General features: G+C 44.2%; 1 protein-coding gene across 3 annotated transcripts; it reads right to left on the bottom strand.

The window, feature by feature from the left end:
• Window positions 1–4,687: 4,687 nt before the first annotated feature.
• On the bottom strand, window positions 4,688–17,589 carry LOC109203768 (uncharacterized). 3 transcript variants are annotated; one of them, XM_019363470.2, is made up of 3 exons: window positions 17,336–17,589; window positions 16,738–17,020; window positions 4,688–4,916 (listed from the first exon to the last, which is right to left on the bottom strand). In XM_019363470.2, the coding sequence occupies exons 1-3, from the start codon at window positions 17,392–17,394 to the stop codon at window positions 4,764–4,766; spliced, it is 495 nt and encodes a 164-aa protein (XP_019219015.1). In that variant the 5' UTR covers window positions 17,395–17,589; the 3' UTR covers window positions 4,688–4,763. The 3 variants fall into 3 exon arrangements, with proteins under 3 accessions (XP_019219015.1, XP_019219013.1, XP_019219014.1); XM_019363468.2 differs by having other exon boundaries at window positions 4,690–4,916; window positions 17,298–17,589; XM_019363469.2 differs by having other exon boundaries at window positions 4,692–4,913; window positions 17,298–17,589.
• Window positions 17,590–18,546: the final 957 nt, after the last annotated feature.

Below are 18,546 nucleotides of genomic sequence, written 5' to 3'. Positions count from 1 at the left end.
CTTATATACATTTATTTCACTATAAACATGTAAAGATCTTTATCTTACCTCCTACTGGAGATGCCTCTCATGTAGTGCAGCTTGTAGAAAGGGATGTCCACCCCCCAGATGAAAGTCACACTACCTTCAACTCATCATTTTATTGGACAGAGATGTGCCTGGTAGCATTATTAAAAAAACAAGTTGGGTTTGTTTGATGGGCCAGTGTGAGGCTTGAAAATGTGGTTTGTTGCCTCAGGGCAATGCTATGCAGTAGAGGGATAAATTATTGGTAATCTCCATAGACTCAAGAATTCAAGTCAATTTCCACAGCTATGGGCCAGTTAATTATGTTTACAGTTGATATTTTTATTCATAGATTCAGCACACAACCATTAGGCTAGGCCAGGGGTGCCCAATCCTAGTCCTCGAGAGCTACTGTCCTGCAGCTTTTAGATGCATCCCTACTCCAACACAGCTGAATCAAATGGTTTGATGACCTCTTCAGCATGTCATCAAGTTTGGCAAAGGCCTGATAACAAGACATTCATTTGATTCAGGTGTGTTGGAACAAGGATGAATCTAAAAGCTGCAGGACAGTAGCTCTCGAGGACTAGGATTGGGCACCCCTGGGCTAGGCTATTTAGATCAATTTCTCTTTACTTATGTCTGTAAAATGATCAGGGAAGCTACTGCGATTTTGCCTGACAACATTTTTATGGCAGCTAAATTTACCTGTACTTTCATAATATATATATACATTGACACTCTATTCTCTGTCTAGCGCAGCAGTCCCCAACCCCTGGGCCATGGACCAGAGTCGTTTGGTACTGGGCACAAGAGTTGAGGCTCGGGTGTGAAATTTATGGTTTTCAGGGTTTTTATCGTTATTTTTTTTTCACGCTTTTATCGTTAACTCGGTTTCCCTGGGTTGGGGACCGCTGGTCTAGAGAACACTGGTTAGCTAATGCGGGTATTTTTCAAAGTCGCAAAAGAATGATGTCACAAGAAGGTGATTGGTCACTTGCGATGTTGAACCTGGAACAACATTAATTATGATGATGTGGGAACAACACCAACACGAGGATATCAGATCGTGCTAGGATCGCAAGGCTGCTGTACTGCCATGTAAGAGGATAAGAGGCTGTCACACCTATTGTGGTATTGTAAGGAAATATTTGTTTATATAAATATATATACGTGTTTCCAGAAAATTATATAGGAGTGCAAAGGCAAAATGTGATGAGATGTGTTGTACCTTCAGTGAATGGGTAGAGTACCATGAGAGAGAAAAACAACAATAGTGCAGTGAATGGGAGAGATTGCCATGACAAAAACAAACAAAAAGCAAACCTGATGGTACTCAAACTGAACTCAAATTAAAAGCCAACATAACAAAATGAGTTTTAAGATGGGATTTGAAAAACTGTATAGACTCTGAAATACAAATATCAAGTGGCAAGTTATTCCAGAGTTTAAGCACTGCAAGCACTTACAGGATCTCGTTTGTACCAAGAGCATCTGGCTAGACGATCTCTGTGCTCTTTGGGGTTATATATGTTTAGGATTTGCTTAAATAGCTGGGCGTCATACCATTTAAAACTTTGAAATTAAGTAAAAGAATATTAAAATCAATACAATAATGGACAGGGAGCTAGTGTAAATTTGCTAAAACTGGAGTGATGTGATCAAACCTAACACCTGTTAAAAGACCTGCAGCGCCATTTTGGACCAACTGTACATGATGGACAGACGTGTTTAAAACCCAAATTAAAAAAAATGCAGTAGAAGAGATGGAGGCATCAATATGTTTTGTCTAGGTCTTTAGGACAGAGATAAGGCTTTGCTTTGGCAATTTCACATGACTTGGATCTCTAATTTAAAAGAGCTATCTAAAACAAGTCAGAGATGTCGTACAGTCTGGGAATAATGACAAACAAGAGGTCCAAGAGTACCAGTTGGGGGCATGACTTCCAAAAACATGTTGAATGTTGTATTTCCTGAAGATTTATCCCAAAGGGAGCATGTATAAAGAGAACAAAGTGGGACCCAAAAGAGACCCCGTGGTCAATGTCACCAGCAGCCCTTCCATCGAGGGCTGCTGGTGACATTGACTACGTATCGCGCTGTTGCTTAGACATCACAGAGGGACACTGAGAATCTGACACAAACAGCGCATTTGAAGGTCTTGAGCTTGTTGATGTCATGCTTGAGGATGACCCAGGTCTCGGATCCATAGAGAAGAATGGACAGTACCAGTGTGCAGTACTGTGCAGACGGATTTTGAAGATGAGGGTGACGTTTGTCTTCTTTCAGATAACCATTGGAAGTAGGCGAATGCCGCCGTCACTTGACTGAAGTGTATTTCCGCCATTGGTGCCACTGAGAGCCGAGGTATTTGAATTGCTGCACTTGTTCGATTTGCATGCCTTCGAGATTCATGGTGGCTGGCGACCCGTCAGTAGTAAGGTCTTCTCAGCACTGGGCGATGTTGTATAGGATGTCTGTAGCCTCTGGGTCATCTTCTGCAAAGATGGGGCTGAGGTTGTTAAGGGTCCTGCAGATATGCATCGATCAGAACGTTGCAGAGCAGGGGGGATAATGCATCACTTTGCCTGACGCTAGTTCTTATTTTGAATTCTTCAGATAAGTCGTTTAGTATGTGCACAAGGCTGGTTGAGCCGTGGTTGGCTGATTTGAGGAGGGTAATTATCTTCTTGGAGATGTGTTTGGCTTCTAACATTCTTCACAGGGTGGTCCAGTCGATGCATTTGAAAGCGGATTTGAAGTTGATGAAGACAATCACTGTCCACATCAAAATCTTTGCTCGATCAGCTGGCGAAAAACGAAGATCTGATCACAGTATCCCTGCCCAGGTCGAAAGCCGGCTTGCTCTTCTCTGCTTGACTGCTCAAGGTGCTTTTGTAGGCACGACTGAATGATTTTCATGAAGATCTAACCAATGATGGAAAGGAGACTAGTTCTGCAGTAGTTCTTGCACTCGAGGGTGTCGCCTTTCTTGTGAAGTGGGAATGTTATGATCAACAGTTAAAAGGACAAAACAGCAGACCAAGAAAGATCATGAAAAACTCTTAAAAGTGCTGTTTTAAAACTGATGAGATTTAAAACCAGATTAGAACTTTTCACAATTGCCAAGAGTATCTAAAAAGGTCTGGACACAAAAATGATTTCTACCTTTCTGTAGGTAGAAAGAACATTTGGATCCTGATTTTCCTTTTTAATAATGGGTTGCACAACAGTATGTTTGAAAGCACCTGGAAAATAGTAGGCCCAACAATGTGAAGAGTTTCATTGAGAAAGTGGACGATATCCTGAGGGGAATTAGAAGGTCTTAATGATCAACTACTTACTTTTTCTGTTTTAAAGGAACAGACTCAAACTGCTAAAAAACAGCAGAGCATTTTGAAAGTGGATCTAGGTTTAGGAGTGCCTTTGAATGTGGAAACCTTAAAGCGGATATTTTTTTCAACAAACTATTTCAAAAAGTGCAGATGAAGCCTTGACAGGAACAGTGGCACAGGGGTTAATCAAAGAATTAAAATATAAAAAAAAAAAAAACTTGGGCTTGTGACTGTTGCTAGAAATTAGGTTCGACAGGAAAGCAGATTTTGCAGATTTAACAGTCATCTGATATTTTGATAAGCAGCATCCATGTAGGATGCCTAGAGGCACCTGGAGTTTATGATCCTTCCACTTTCTCTCTGTGTGTCAACATTCGTTGAGAGCGTGGGTGGTTTCATTCAGCCAAGGCTGATGTGAAGATTTTGTGTGTTTAGTCCTGAATGGAGCAACAGAGTCAAGGATACCAGAGCATGTTGAGTTAAAAAGATTAGCTAGCTCTTCAATGGGTAATTCTGCACAAGGGTTGGCATTATAGAGGGCAGAGTTAGTGAAAGCGTAAAAAAACTGAACAGATTGATGGATTTATCATGCGCAACTTGTTGTTCAACTCCAGGTTACACACCACCATGTTAAACATCACAGGGAAATGATCCGATATCCCACAGTCTTTGATTTCCGTAATACAAACATCCAGACTGTATGGCAGCACCAACTCATAAGTTAGATCCCTCACCCACTGAGTGAGATTAAATGATTTAATAAGGGTGAGGAAGTCTTACAGCAAACATAGATGTTACAGTTTTTCTCAGTTGCTTTGGTGCATTTCTCACAACAGAATTGATCTCTGCACCACTACTAAGGCTCTTCACAAAACAATTAGTGCAAAATGCAAAACATGGTGGATAACTTGCAAAAGTGAGTCACTTCATCAAAAAGAAAAGTCAGTTGTTCAAAAGCAAGTCAGTTGCTCAAATAAGTAGTCAATGCTTCAAAAGCAAGTCCCTTAATCAAAACAGATAATATATTAATCAAAAGCAAGTACTTATATCAATCAAAGTGTCTGGGCTGTCACAATTACAAGTCAGTACACCAGCACCTTTGGTCACAAAATCAAATGGTGTGAACATGTTCTCATTGTGACGGATTTCTTTGTAGGTGCTTCCCAATGACATGTCAAGTCTGGACAGCATGCATGGCATGTTGAAAACCATAAATTGTAAAGGAAACTCAAGACACTTCATATGCACTCTTGATAATATCCAATTGAAACTGTGCACAGCATTGTGCAACTGGGGAAATACAGTAAATCAAACATCTTACAGCAAACATAAACTCACTTAGACAGTAAACCTTACTGCAGTAGTTATGAAACAAAAAACCCCCCTGAAAAACAGACACTGCTGCATATCAATCATTGATATCTAGGCGCTCCCGTCTGTCTGCCCACATATTTGCATCAACATCACAGCGAATGTCAGTTCTATCAATGCATCGGGGAAAGTATCTTCTGGAGTGTCGAATCCACCCTCTGCAGGACTCTGCTGTGATGTCATCACAAGCTGCATCCATAGCTGCTAGCAGGGTCATTTGGGTATGTGGATGCCTGTCATATACCTTCCACCTCCAGGAAGAGGAATGGAGTGTAAGGAGGAAGAAACTCCATAAGCATCCTGTCGTGTGCTGCAAACCACTGCCTGACTACAGCAGAGTGATGGAAGCTAACATTATCCCAAACCACTACATACATTGTCCGATTGTCACCAGGATCATCCCTTTCATTTTGTGGGATTAGGTCCCTATAAAGAGCGTCCAGAAAAGCCAACAGGTGTTGTGTATTGTATGCACCAATACGAGGAATATGGGTGTGAACGCCATTTCCTGAGATTGCTGCACACATTGTAATATTTCCTCCTCGTTGGCCTGGGACATCAATGGTGGCTCTTTCTTCAATGTGATTTCGTCCACGCCGTCTGCCTTTTGCGAGATTGAATCCCGCTTCGTCAAGATATACAAACGTGTGCAGGGGTTCCCTGGCCTCCAATTCGTTGTCGCCCGAGAAGGAGACGTTATCGACCATCTCTTCCTTCAGTAATTATTGGAAATGTAAGATCTTTGCCCAATAAGATGGATGAGCTCACGTCGCTAACCTGGTCACAGAGGGAGTATCGGCAATGTAGCATCATGATGCTAACGGAGTCGTGGCTAACACCGCTAACTCCGGACACAAGCGTGACACTACCGGGATTCCAGCTGCTGCGAGCGGACAGGACGAGAGACAGCGGTAAGAGGAAAGGAGGGGGACTGGCAGTGTTTGTGAATGACAGATGGTGTAACCCCGGGCACATCACTGTAAAAGAACAACTCTGCAGCAGAGATGTCCCCCCCTCGGCCAACGTGGATGCAGCCTGTGACTCTCTCCACTCTGTGGTCAGCAGACTGCAAACACAATCTCCGAGAGCCCTTCTCATAATATCAGGGGACTTCAATCATGCCTCACTGGACTCCACACTGCCCACCTTCACCCAGTATGTGACCTGCCCAACCAGAGACAATAAAACACTGGACTTACTGTATGCCAATGCAGAAGAGGCATACAGTTCATCACCTCTCCCTCCCCTGGGCAGATCTGACCATAACCTGGTGCACCTTGTCCCTGTGTATGAGCCCTTAGTGCACAGGGAGCCACCAGCCACCCGCACAGTGCAGAGATGGTCAGAGGAGAGCGAGGAGGCTCTTAAGGATTGTTTTGAGTCGACTGTGTGGGAGGTGATCTGTGACGACCACGGAGAGGACATCGACAGCCTTACTACATGCATTACTGACTATATTAATTTCTGTGTGGATAACACCGTACCTACCAGGACTGTACGGTGTTTCTCCAACAACAAACCCTGGATTACCCCAGAAATTAAAGCTGTCCTCAAGCAGAAGAGGAGGGCCTTCAAATCCAAAGACAAAGAGGAGTTGAAAAGGGTGCAGAGAGAGCTGAGGGGACTGATAAGGAATGGGAAGGACAGCTACAGGCAGAAGATGGAGAACCAGCTTCAGCAAAATAAAGTTGGTGAAGTCTGGAGAGGCCTCAGAACCATCTCAGGCCACAAACATCAGAACTCTCTGCCTGGGAGGGATGTGAGGTGGGCGAATGAACTGAATCATTTCTTCAACAGATTTGATTCAGCCATGAGGCAGTCTCCAACATCGGCTGCAGACTCACCCACCCCCACTGCTGCTGTTCCACCTCTGACACCTCAGACACTTCACACCTCCTCTATTCACCCTGCTCACCCCTCCCCACCCCCAACAACAGCATCCAATACACACTCAACACAAGGCTCCAGCCTGTCTCTCTCAACCACCCAGGTTAGGAGGGAACTGAGGAGGATTAAAGCCAAGAAGGCAGCGGGTCCAGATGGCATCAGCTCGAGGGTCGTCAGGTCCTGCGCGGACCAACTGTGTGGGGTGATGGAGCACCTCTTCAACCTAAGCCTGAGGCTGGGACGAGTCCCACAGCTCTGGAAAACTTCTTGTGTTGTACCAGTGCCAAAGACTTCACGGCCCAAGGACCTCAACAGCTACAGGCCGGTGGCTCTGACATCCCACCTGATGAAGACCCTGGAGCGGTTGGTCCTGTGTAACACTGATGAAGCGCTAATGAATTAATACAGGCTAGGTATTGAGTGAAATATTAAGTTAATCAGAAGATTTAGGAATGCTACTGGGGCTGATAGGCAGTAATTAATAAATACACACAACACAAAATGCTTTTGCAGGTACCATGTATTTAACCAAAACCCAAAGAAAAATAACAAGAAAAGAAAAGGAAACTTAAATAATCACTCCTGCTGCAGCTATTCAATTAATCAAAGACCCAGTGGGGGTGCACAAAGACAACTAAGCAAATTCTTCTGATTATGGCTTATACCAAGCAATATAGATTCTCAAAAAACAGTTCCCCATAAATAACACATGTTAACATCAAAACCACTGATCCACACTGAAGTCCATGAGTTTTATCTGAATGTTCATGAGAGATGTCCAAGCGCTATTGTCCATAAACGGGGGGAATGGTGTGTATGATTGTGGAAATCAGTGTATTTGGAAATGGGGACAGAGCGTCGTCTTTGATAGCTTCCTACCCAACCAGCGGAAGCTTCAATGCAGAATGAGTCCTGCTCCTAGCCGTTCATTGGCTCGCCATCCTTTTTCATACCCAAAAAGGTTCACCTGGCCAATTCCGTTCTGTTCAGTGCAAAACAACACTATGGCTCTGGCTCACAGTAATCAGCGTCTAAGTTGCATAAGTTAGTTGATGTTAAAAAAAAATGCATTAAAACGGGAAAAGCAAATGTTTGCCAATACAAACCTGCAACAGCTCTGTCACCTGGCTTGCCTCCACGCATCTGACGGGAGGAAGCCGGGACAGGCTTACTATGACCTTCATGCCATCCGATTGGCTGAGCAAAGTCATGTGGTTGGAGTCATGTGTTCAATGGCAGGAAATAAGTGCAGGAAATTACTAGATGCTAGTGAACAGATTTCACTCTGGGTTACACCCTCCCCCCTTGAATACATGCACGTTGCATGTTAACACTACACAATATGTATGACTGAAGAGTTAGAATCGGTGGTTGTGGTGGTTAAAGCATCTGACAGACTATGTAACAGAGACTGAACAACTGATATCAATGGATTGCCTAAGTGGGCATACTGAAGTCGCCTAGGTGGTGATCGGTGACGCGTTGATCGCCTCAGAGGGATGTCAATAACCGAATCTGAGCTATTAAGAGTTGGTAATGTCACAGGACTAGGCTCGGCTGTCAAGTTGTCAGAAACTTCAGGATCGGACAAGTCTGTAGATACAGTTTCAAGAATGAGTTCAGGTAAGATTTCAAGCAAATCTTCCTCAGATGTCTCATCAGCATTAAACTCCAATGGTTTTTCACTCTGAGATCCTAACAGAGCTTCCCCAGCTGATTCCATTTCTGGTGTAGGTGTTGGAGCAAGGTTTTCCTCCTCACCACTGGGAAAAGACTGTAGGGGGTTGAGAGACTTCTCCACCCTAAACTCCATTGGGAGCGGGGCAAGATGGACAAAGGTCTGTTCCAATTCATTCTCTTCAACAAAGTACTCCGGAGATTCCTGCTGTTTCTTGGTCTGTTGACGAGTTAAAGAGGGTGTGATTGGAATAGTCTCATCTGATGTTCCTGACTCTGTCGCAGGAAGAAACCCACACGGAAGGAGGAGATCTCTGTGCAATGTGCGAATTGGGCCGTCTTTGCATTCAGGTCTTACTGTGTAGACGGGGAGATCTTTGGCACATCTCAGCACTACAAAGACATCTGGTTCCCATTTGTCAGCAAGTTTATGTTTACCTCTCAGCCTCATGTTCCGCACCAAAACTCTGCTTCCAACTTCCAGCTTGGATGGTATAATACGTTGGTCAAATCGAGTCTTGTTCCTCTCAGCGTTTTTTGCAGCATTCTTTGAAGATAGCAGATAACTTTCCTTCAACCTAGCTTTTAAGTCTTGGACATACTGTGAATGTGGCTGATGTTCTTTCTCACGTATAGGAAGATTAAAAGCAAGGTCAATGGGGAGACGAGGACAACGTCCAAACATTAGTTCGTACGGGGTGTAGCCAGTGACTTCATTTTTGGTACAGTTGTATGCATGGACGAGTGGTTTTACAAACTGTTTCCATTTGGATTTCTGTTTGGGTTCAAGAGTTCCCAACATGGCCAGTAGAGTGCGATTAAACCTCTCTACTGGGTTTCCTCTTGGATGATACGGTGTTGTGTGACACTTTTGGACTCCCAACAGGGCACATAACTCCTTTATCAATTTCGACTCAAAGTCTGGCCCTTGATCTGTATGGAGTCTTTCTGGAATTCCATAATAAACAATGAAGTTTTCCCAAAGACATTTAGCCACAGTTTTTGCCTTTTGGTTTGGTGTTGGAATGGCAAGGGCATATTTGGTGAAATGATCTGTCAGTACCAGGATGTCTTTGGTGTTGCTGGTATCGGGCTCAAGACTGAGGAAATCCATACAAATGAGTTCAAGTGGACGTGATGTCCGAATGTTAACAAGAGGAGCAGCTCTCTCTGGCAAGCTTTTCCGGCGAATGCACCGGCCACAGGTTTTTATTTTATTTTCCACATCCACTGCCATTCTTGGCCAATAGAACCGAGTCCTGGCAAGGTCAAGGGTCCGTTCAACTCCCAGGTGGCCCATATCATTGTGAAGGTTGTGGAGAACAGTTTGCCGCAGTTCTGTCGGAAGGACGAGTTGGTATGATGGTTGTTCATTTTCATATCTCTTCCTATAGAGAATACCATCAATCAGCTCCAATTTATTCAGTTCTCGAAGGAGAAGAGGAATTTCAGGAAGCTCTTTCCTGGCTGTCAGAGGAACTTTTTCTCCTGTCTCCAACTGGTGAATAACCTCCCGGAGAGTTGGCTCAGTTCTCTGTTTTTCATAAAGCTCAGAATGGGATATGGTGGAAATAACAGGAAGTCCATGGGAATCTTCTGAGTAATTCTCAGGAAGCACTGCTGTGTTGATGGAAAGGGATTCGACCAAACTATTCTCAGCTTGGGTCCTGACAACACAGCTTTGGCAAATCGCATCGACGACTTCAGCTGATATTTCACCGTCACTGCTGCTTGAGAGATGTTGTTGAGTGAACTGATTAATTAGCTCCTCATCTTTTTGAGCAGGTTCACTAGAGGAAGTACCATCATGGGGCCGACGGGAAAGTGCATCTGCATCCAGATTTTGCTTGCCAGCTCGATACTGTATCTTGAACGAGAATGTAGAAAGAGCAGCCAGCCAACAATGGCTGGTAGCATCCAACTTTGCTGATGTCAAGACATAGGTAAGTGGGTTGTTATCCGTGACCACTGTAAAACTTGCTCCATACAAGTAATCATGAAATTTTTCTGTCACGCTCCACTTCAGTGCCAAGAATTCAAGCTTGTGAGCTGGGTAACAACTTTCACTAGATGACAAACCCCTACTGGCATAGGCTATCACCCTAAGTCTCCCCTCTTGCTCTTGGTAAAGGGCGGCACCCAATCCGGTGGTGCTGGCATCTGTGTGGAGGATGTAAGGCAGTGCCGGATCAGCAAAACCCAGAACTGGTGCAGTGGTAAGATTGTCAATGAGAGTATCAAAAGCCAACTGACATTCAGGACTCCACCTGGAACCAAAGGATTGCTTGGGATCAAACTGTGAGCTCTTAGAAGTCACATTTTTGGAGCTTTTGCGTGTGGATGGGTACCCACGTGTGAGGTTGTTGAGTGGCTTGGCGATCATGGCATATCCCTTAATAAAACGCCTATAGTAGCCAGCGAATCCCAGAAAAGATTTCAAGGTCTTCAAGTTGGTTGGAATTGGCCAGGATTTCAAGGTGGCAACCTTTTCTGGGTCTGTCTCAACACCATTTTCTGAAACGACGTGGCCCAAGTACCGGACGGATGTCTGAAAGAATTTGCATTTTTCTGGATAAAGTTTTAACCCAAATTCTTTCAAGCGATTCAACACTCTCAGCAAACGGTCTTCGTGCTCCTCAAGGGTGTTGGAGAATATGATCAAATCATCCAAAAACACCAGGACCTCTTTCAAGTGCAAGTCTCCCATGCACTTCTCCATGAGTCTTTGGAACGTTGAAGGTGCGTTAGTAACTCCTTGAGGCATTCGGTTGAACTCCCAAAACCCGATTGGCGTTACAAAAGCGGTTTTGGCTTTATCAGCTTCATCCATCTCTATCTGGTAATAACCAGATTTGAGATCAAGCACAGAGAACCATTTCGATCCAGTGAGTGCTGTAAACGATTCCTCCAAGTTGGGCAATGCATATGCATCCTTAATCGTTTGCAGGTTGAGTTTGCGGTAGTCAATACATAGTCGAATGTCTCCATTCTTCTTCTTGACAACCACTATTGGTGATGAAAATGATGACTCCGACTCCCTGATAACACCAGCATCTAGAAGCTCTCGAAGATGTTTACGAACAGCTTCTATGTCCTGGGGATGAATAGGTCTTGCTTTGTGTTTAAAAGGGGTATTGTCATGGAGCTTGATGTGATGCTTCACTTCCTTAGTGCAACCAAAATCCAAGTCATGATGTGAAAAAACTTCAGACATGGCATTCAGTTTTGTTGTGATCCGTTCTTTCCATTCTGCTGGTATTGGTGACTCACCAAAATTGAAAGTGAGGGGTGTTGACAACATCTCCCGATCTGGGGGGTTGGTCACACTGTGCTCAGAGACTATGCAGTCATAGGCTCCCAGCTCTGCAATGACACTCAAAGCTGGTATGTAGATGTCTTGCTCTGTTCCGTTTGATACAACAACTGGAACCTGAGTGTGTGTACCAGCTTTAAGAGCGACTAGACAATTACTGACACACAAACCACCCGGCAGGCCTGAACCCGGGTGCTGAATGACAACACATTGACTAGCTGGGCTGAGAAGCTTGGCAGAACCCTCGACGACAACTGTGCAGCCAGCTGGAACTAGCACAGGAGATTTACTAAGGGTGGTCACAACACCAAGATGATCATTACAATTCTGTTGGTACATCACTTGGAGAGTTTGCAGAACTGCTCTGTACCCGTAAGAGGTAGGCTGGAATGATGAACAGTTACTAGAAGAGAATTGTTCATAAAGAATTTCAAGTGTATTCATGCCAATAAGTACTGAGGTTGGAAAATCAGGTCTCACATCAGGAACAACAAGTGCAAGCGTTTGAACTGGGAAGTCACTCCCAAGAAAGTCTTTTGGAAATGTCATGGCAACTTCAACATACCCAAGGTATGGAACACACTGACCAGCAGCCCCCTCCACCTGAAGAAGCTCATTCAATGGGTGGACTGGCTGATCGGAGAGATGCTCGTTGTAAAATGAAACTGGAATTGTGGTAACCTGGGAACCAGTATCCAGTAAACACGGGCAGTTGCAACCTGCAATGTTGACTTCTGCTGTACATCTGGATCCAACTAATCCTGGCGGTAATCTAGTGTGGATCTTTGTCTGCAATTTTGCACACTTGACATGCTTTTTGTTCTTAGCGGGACAAGGTTGGTCCAGCTCAGCTCCTGTTTGCCCCTCAACAGGAACTGGAACTAGTTTAAATCCTCAGAAGCAGAGGACTTTTGCTTCTGCCACTTTTGTTTGTTGTCAAATTGTTTCCGCTTAGCACTTACCAATGCTGAATTGGGTGCATTTTCACATTGTGGCTTAATGTGACCATCTTCTCCACAGCGGAAGCAAAACCCTGGTTTAGGGCTGGAGACGCTAGGTTTCGGATTCTTACCAACCTTCTTCGGCTTTGAAGCTGGGCAGGCAGCAAACAGTCGTATAACATTACACTGTTGTGCTGTCAAAGCTGCAAGCTGCTGTTGTATAGCTGCCATCTGTTGTGAGAGCTGTTTAGTCAGAGTGGTTAGTGCAGTACAAAGGTTAGTTTCTTCCCCAGTATTGGCAAACTGGCCATTAGTGGTGGCTTTCTGTTTTGTTGGTCCCAAATGCTGTTTCATTCTTAATGTCTTTGCTGCCTCTCTGTCCTCTTCAGTTCGAAGAAGTAATAGAAGTTCAGTAAATTTGGGGGGGTTGTGTTTCTTTTGTTTAAGTTGGAGTTCCGATATTAAATTGTTGTCCCAACATCCCCTGCAGAATTGATTCAACAGTCGTTTGTCCATGTCTTTTTCTAAAACACCTCCTCTTTTTGCTGCATGCTGTAATGCCACCTGCAGACGTTGCAAATAGGCCGAAGGCTTTTCTCCACTGTCCTGGAAGGTGTCCATGAACTTGGCATATAACTCTTCCCCATCTTGCACAGTGCCATAGGCTGAGTCAAGTTGTTTCATATAGACTTCTGGTGGTGTGTCAAGGCTCAGATGTTTTACCATATTACAGGCAGGAGGCAGTAGACTGTCACAAATCAGTCTGGTGCGCTGCAGATCAGATATAGATGGATCTTTCAGGGCTAATTCAACACCTGACCGCCACGTATCATAATCTGTCTCTTGAATTGGCCTGGGCACTTTACCAGAAAACGCTCTCAGTCGATGGAATGCATGCAGCGAGCTGTCCCCACTCCGAACAACGTGTTCCACAACATAGCGCTGTACTCCAGGAGGGTTGAGATCAGCCGCTGGAATGGAGGCAGAATGCCTCTCTCCGCCTTGTGCTTCAGCACCACTGGCAGCAGAAGGGGACTTAGATGGAAGAGAGGCTGGTAGTGAAGGAGGAAAGACTGAATCGGGAGGTTTTGAATCTTCTGGTTGTTCTGGTTTTGCAACCACTGGAGTCTCCGGGTTGAGCTCTGCAAGGGACCGGCGTATCTGGGTCATCCCCTCACTGAGGACTTCTGCATAATCCCTCCCAGATAATTTGGCTATTCTTTTTAAGTCTGCCAAGTAAGTATTTGTCTTGGAACCACTAACCTTTGATGCATAAATTTCAGATAGACTTTCAATGTGGAATTTGTCACCTGAATCTGTGTTGGGTCTAAACTCAGACCCCGCTGTATCCAGGACTTATTCCCGTGAAAGAAAAACAAGGCAACAGCGATCGATCGATTACTTGCGCAAGGGAGGCCTCCTCTGTGTCCAGCACGAAAATGACCCCGAAGAGGGCCTCCTCTCGCTGGCTTTTATTGACAAACTTCAAACAATAGTTTACAAAACACCTCCCCTCGCAACCCCCTTTGGTTACAAAGACAAGGCACTGTATGTATGTATATGCAAGTGTGTGTGTGTGTGTGTGTGTGTGTGTGCGTGTGTGTTGCTGATCAAAGGGTCATAAAACATAAAAGCAGGAGGAACATCCTTGGTCATAAAGAGGATAGTGTCCCCCACACCCAATGTATGGTTTACCATAGATAACACAGTGAAACCATACAAAGGGCAGGAAGTTCTACCAAACATCAAAAAGACCTCCACAAGGATGTTCCTGTGATAAAACACTTCAGCCCCCCACCCAGAACCTCGAGAATCTGGGGAGGGGAAGAAAGAAAGAATTCCTTCACAGAGTTAAAACAATGTACAAATGGTAAACATAAAAATGACAAATATTTAACAATTCACTCTAACAATCTGAAATAAATGTGTGTGGTAACAACTGAGACAAACGTGTTAAAGATAAACCTGAAGCATACTCAGCGACAAGCATGTTATTAAATTCAGATTCTGGTGAATCTATAGTAACCTTGCGGCCTATGTCACCATACTGTTCAAGGAAATGCATAACTTCATCAACCGAGTGCTCAGTTACTCCGTCAATTAAAACCGCATTTGGGATCTTAATGGCAAGCGTCTCAAAAACTTCCATTATGGGGAAAAATAAATTGGTGAGTTTGAATATATATTAATTACTAACCAAATCAGCTCCTGGCTGACTCGCCAAGAAATGTAACACTGATGAAGCGCTAATGAATTAATACAGGCTAGGTATTGAGTGAAATATTAAGTTAATCAGAAGATTTAGGAATGCTACTGGAGCTGATAGGCAGTAATTAATAAATACACACAACACAAAATGCTTTTGCAGGTACCATGTATTTAACCAAAACCCAAAGAAAAATAACAAGAAAAGAAAAGGAAACTTAAATAATCACTCCTGCTGCAGCTATTCAATTAATCAAAGACCCAGTGGGGGTGCACAAAGACAACTAAGCAAATTCTTCTGATTATGGCTTATACCAAGCAATATAGATTCTCAAAAAACAGTTCCCCATAAATAACACATGTTAACATCAAAACCACTGATCCACACTGAAGTCCATGAGTTTTATCTGAATGTTCATGAGAGATGTCCAAGCGCTATTGTCCATAAACGGGGGGAATGGTGTGTATGATTGTGGAAATCAGTGTATTTGGAAATGGGGACAGAGCGTCGTCTTTGATAGCTTCCTACCCAACCAGCGGAAGCTTCAATGCAGAATGAGTCCTGCTCCTAGCCGTTCATTGGCTCGCCATCCTTTTTCATACCCAAGCTGGAGAACTCTGGAGTGGACCACCTCACTACCTGGATTTTGGACTACCTCACCGACCGACCACAGTATGTGAGGACTCAGGGCTGTGTGTCGGACAGGGTCGTCTGCAGTATGGGGGCCCCACAGGGAACGGTTCTGGCTCCGTTCCTCTTCACCATCTACACTGCAGACTTCTCCCACAACTCCACCCAGTGCTTCCTGCAGAAGTTCTCTGATGACTCTGCAATAGTCGGCCTCATCACTGATGGGGACGACAAGGAGTACAGAGGACTGACTCAAGACTTTGTGGACTGGTGCCAGCTGAACTACCTCCAGATCAATGCCAGTAAAACCAAGGAGCTGGTGGTAGACTTCCGCAGGCACAAACATCCTCCACTGCAACCACTGAACATCCAAGGTATGGACATTGAGGCTGTGGACAGCTACAGGTACCTTGGTGTTCATCTGAACAACAAACTGGACTGGACTCATAACTCAGACGCCCTCTACAGGAAAGGGCAGAGCAGACTGTACCTGCTGCGGAGACTCAGGTCGTTTGGAGTGGAGGGCCCACTCCTGAAGACCTTCTATGACTCTGTGGTGGCCTCAGCCATCTTTTATGGTGTGGTCTGCTGGGGCGGCAACATCTCCGCCGGGGACAGGAAGAGACTGAACAGGCTGATCCGCAGGGCCAGCTCTGTTCTAGGATGCCCTCTGGACCCAGTGGAGGTGGTGAGTGACAGGAGAATGGTGGCTAAGCTGTCATCCCTGATGGACAACATCTCCCACCCCATGCATGAGACTGTGACAGCACTGAGCAGCTCCTTCAGTGGGAGACTGCGGCACCCACGGTGTGGGACGGAGAGATTTCGCAGGTCTTTCCTCCCCACTGCTGTTAGACTCCACAATAAAGACTTTAACTGATCAAACACACACATCCACAAATGTGCAATAACACTAATGTGCAATAATCTTTTCTGGCATCGTTGTATTTTTACTCAGTTGTATATAGCATTTGTACTCTATTTTTATCTCATTGTATATTTTATTCTATTTTATTCTACTGTATATAGTATTTTATTTTATTCTATTCTGTACAGTTGTGTACTGTATTTATTCTTATTTTATTTTATTCTAATTTTTGCTTCATAACTTTTGCACTGTCCACTTCCTGCTGTGACAAAACAAATTTCCCACGTGTGGGACTAATAAAGGTTATCTTATCTTATCTTATCTTAATTCCAGGATACGCTATACAAAGGATGAGAATAAAAAAGTCTGTAATGGAGCATTTGGCACAACAGATTGTACAGTGTGAATTGTAAATAGGATTACAGTAACATGCATAAATGTAAGTGCAGTACATGGCCTAAACTTTTACAGTAAACAGAGGTACATATGCAAACATGTTTTACCTGTACATACTGGTGACGGAGCTCCTTCACTCGATCACTGTTCCGTTCAAATGGTACTTTGTACAATTGCTTCATGGACATTTCATTCCGTCTGAGGACTCTGTCTATGGTGGAAATTGATATTGACTGAATATTTCCGAAGATGGTGTCATCTTCTACGACAGTTCTTTGTATTTCTCTCAGTCTCAAAGCGTTGTTTGCAGCCACCATTGCACAAATTCTTTCCTCTTGCTGCGGAGTCAAAAGTGGACCTCTTCCACCTCTTCTAGGTTGTCTGGCAGTCCTTTTTGAGATGCAGATGAAAAAACACAAACATAAATAAGCGCAAACATGCTTACAGTAATTGTTACATGACTATCATTCAAAACTCCTTTCTTTACAGCATTACTGTATTGTACCAGAGCACACTATGCCACACCTGGGCCAAGTCTGCGCTTCAGTTACAGTACGTCTATATGTAAAGATCTATAAGGTCATGTCCGAATGCAAGTCTCCTGTATGACTATGAAAGTGCAGAGCAAATTAGTTTGTGCGGAATAACTACATTACAGTATGCTCACCTGTTTTCCCGACGAAATGTCTGAATAATAGAACTTACAGTAGTTCTCCCAACATTTGGCTGCACCCTTCGACCAGCCTCGGCCATTGTGAGGCCATGGTTTATCACATGATCCACAAGTGTTGCCCTGATTTCGTCAGGAACGTGTCTATGTGGTTGGCCTCTTCTTACCCGGTTTTGTCCTCGTCCTCCACCGATCCTCACCCCTCTTCCACAAGGCTGACGTTCCATGTTCTGCAGTTTTGTAGATTCAGTATGCACCTCATGCCAATCCTGTCTGTTGGTTTACATTACAGTTTTTCTCAGTCGCTTTGGTGCGTTTCTCAGATCAGAATTGAAATTCTCATAACTATTAGTTCAACCTCCACAACACTCAGTCATTTGTGCACATCATAGTAGCAATTTCTCCCCTCTCTGAACAAACTGCAAATGATCTTGGACATGAATCAGTTGCTTCCATACATTTCCCTGCTGCTTCCTGACATTTCCATTTGCTTATGTCATGTCAGTCAAAAGTAATCATACCTATGGATGCTGAATAGTCGTTCCCAATAAAACTAATAGTCATACATCCATTGCTTGAGTCATCACACACAAAATTGTTGAACTAGTTATCACATGCCAAATATTGGCCATCTGTCAAGCAAATCCTATACCTTTCTGTATCATTTTTCCTGGAAATGGCTCCGAAATTGAACAATTGATCTCAGGTGAATTACAGCTGTCACTCATGAGGAGGCGTGTGAAAGTTCAGTTGTAACCAATGACAAACAACTTGTTCACTGTCAATTATGGATGAATCCTGTGAATCCCCAATTGGCAAGCATATATAAACTGCGCAGGAGCTAGTGTGTACCATTTCTACACTTCTGTGACACAAAATGGAAGGTCAGCACCGTGGAAGAGGGGTGAGGATGCGGGGAGGAAGGGGAAGGGGAAGAGGGAGAAGAGGCAGATATAGGCGGATTCCTAATGAAATAAGGGCTACAATTGTGGACCATGTTGTCAATCACGGCCTCACCATGGAGGAGGCTGGTCGAAGGGTGCAACCCAATATTGGAAGAACTACTGTCAGTTCAATCATTCAAACATTCCGTAGGGAAAACAGGTATGCAAACAGTAATTCACTGTACTGTACTGTGCCATCTCAGACACATCACATGTTACTGTACTGTATTTGCAAATTCACAAAAAGTCCACTCTGCACCACATAGGATTGTCAGACAACCTCGCGGAGGTGGAAAAGGGCC

The sequence above is a fragment of the Oreochromis niloticus genome, linkage group LG10 (assembly GCF_001858045.2).
Source record: "Oreochromis niloticus isolate F11D_XX linkage group LG10, O_niloticus_UMD_NMBU, whole genome shotgun sequence".
In the NCBI taxonomy this organism is placed as follows: Eukaryota; Metazoa; Chordata; class Actinopteri; order Cichliformes; family Cichlidae; genus Oreochromis; species Oreochromis niloticus.
The sequence above is the reverse complement of the archived record's forward strand: the minus strand, read 5'-3'. Positions and strand labels throughout refer to the sequence as shown.

What these genes read in the sequence shown, in the direction of transcription:
- LOC109203768 (XM_019363468.2), bottom strand. Translation starts at nt 17,527, where the DNA reads ATGGAACGTCAGCCTTGTGGAAGAGGGGTGAGGATCGGTGGAGGACGA. An exon ending in ACATTTCGTCGGGAAAACAG is followed by an intron (nt 17,021 to 17,297) that starts GTGAGCATACTG and finishes CATCTCAAAAAG; the next exon opens with GACTGCCAGACAACCTAGAA. An exon ending in TCCGTCACCAGTATGTACAG is followed by an intron (nt 4,917 to 16,737) that starts GTAAAACATGTT and finishes TGACCCTGCTAG; the next exon opens with CAGCTATGGATGCAGCTTGT.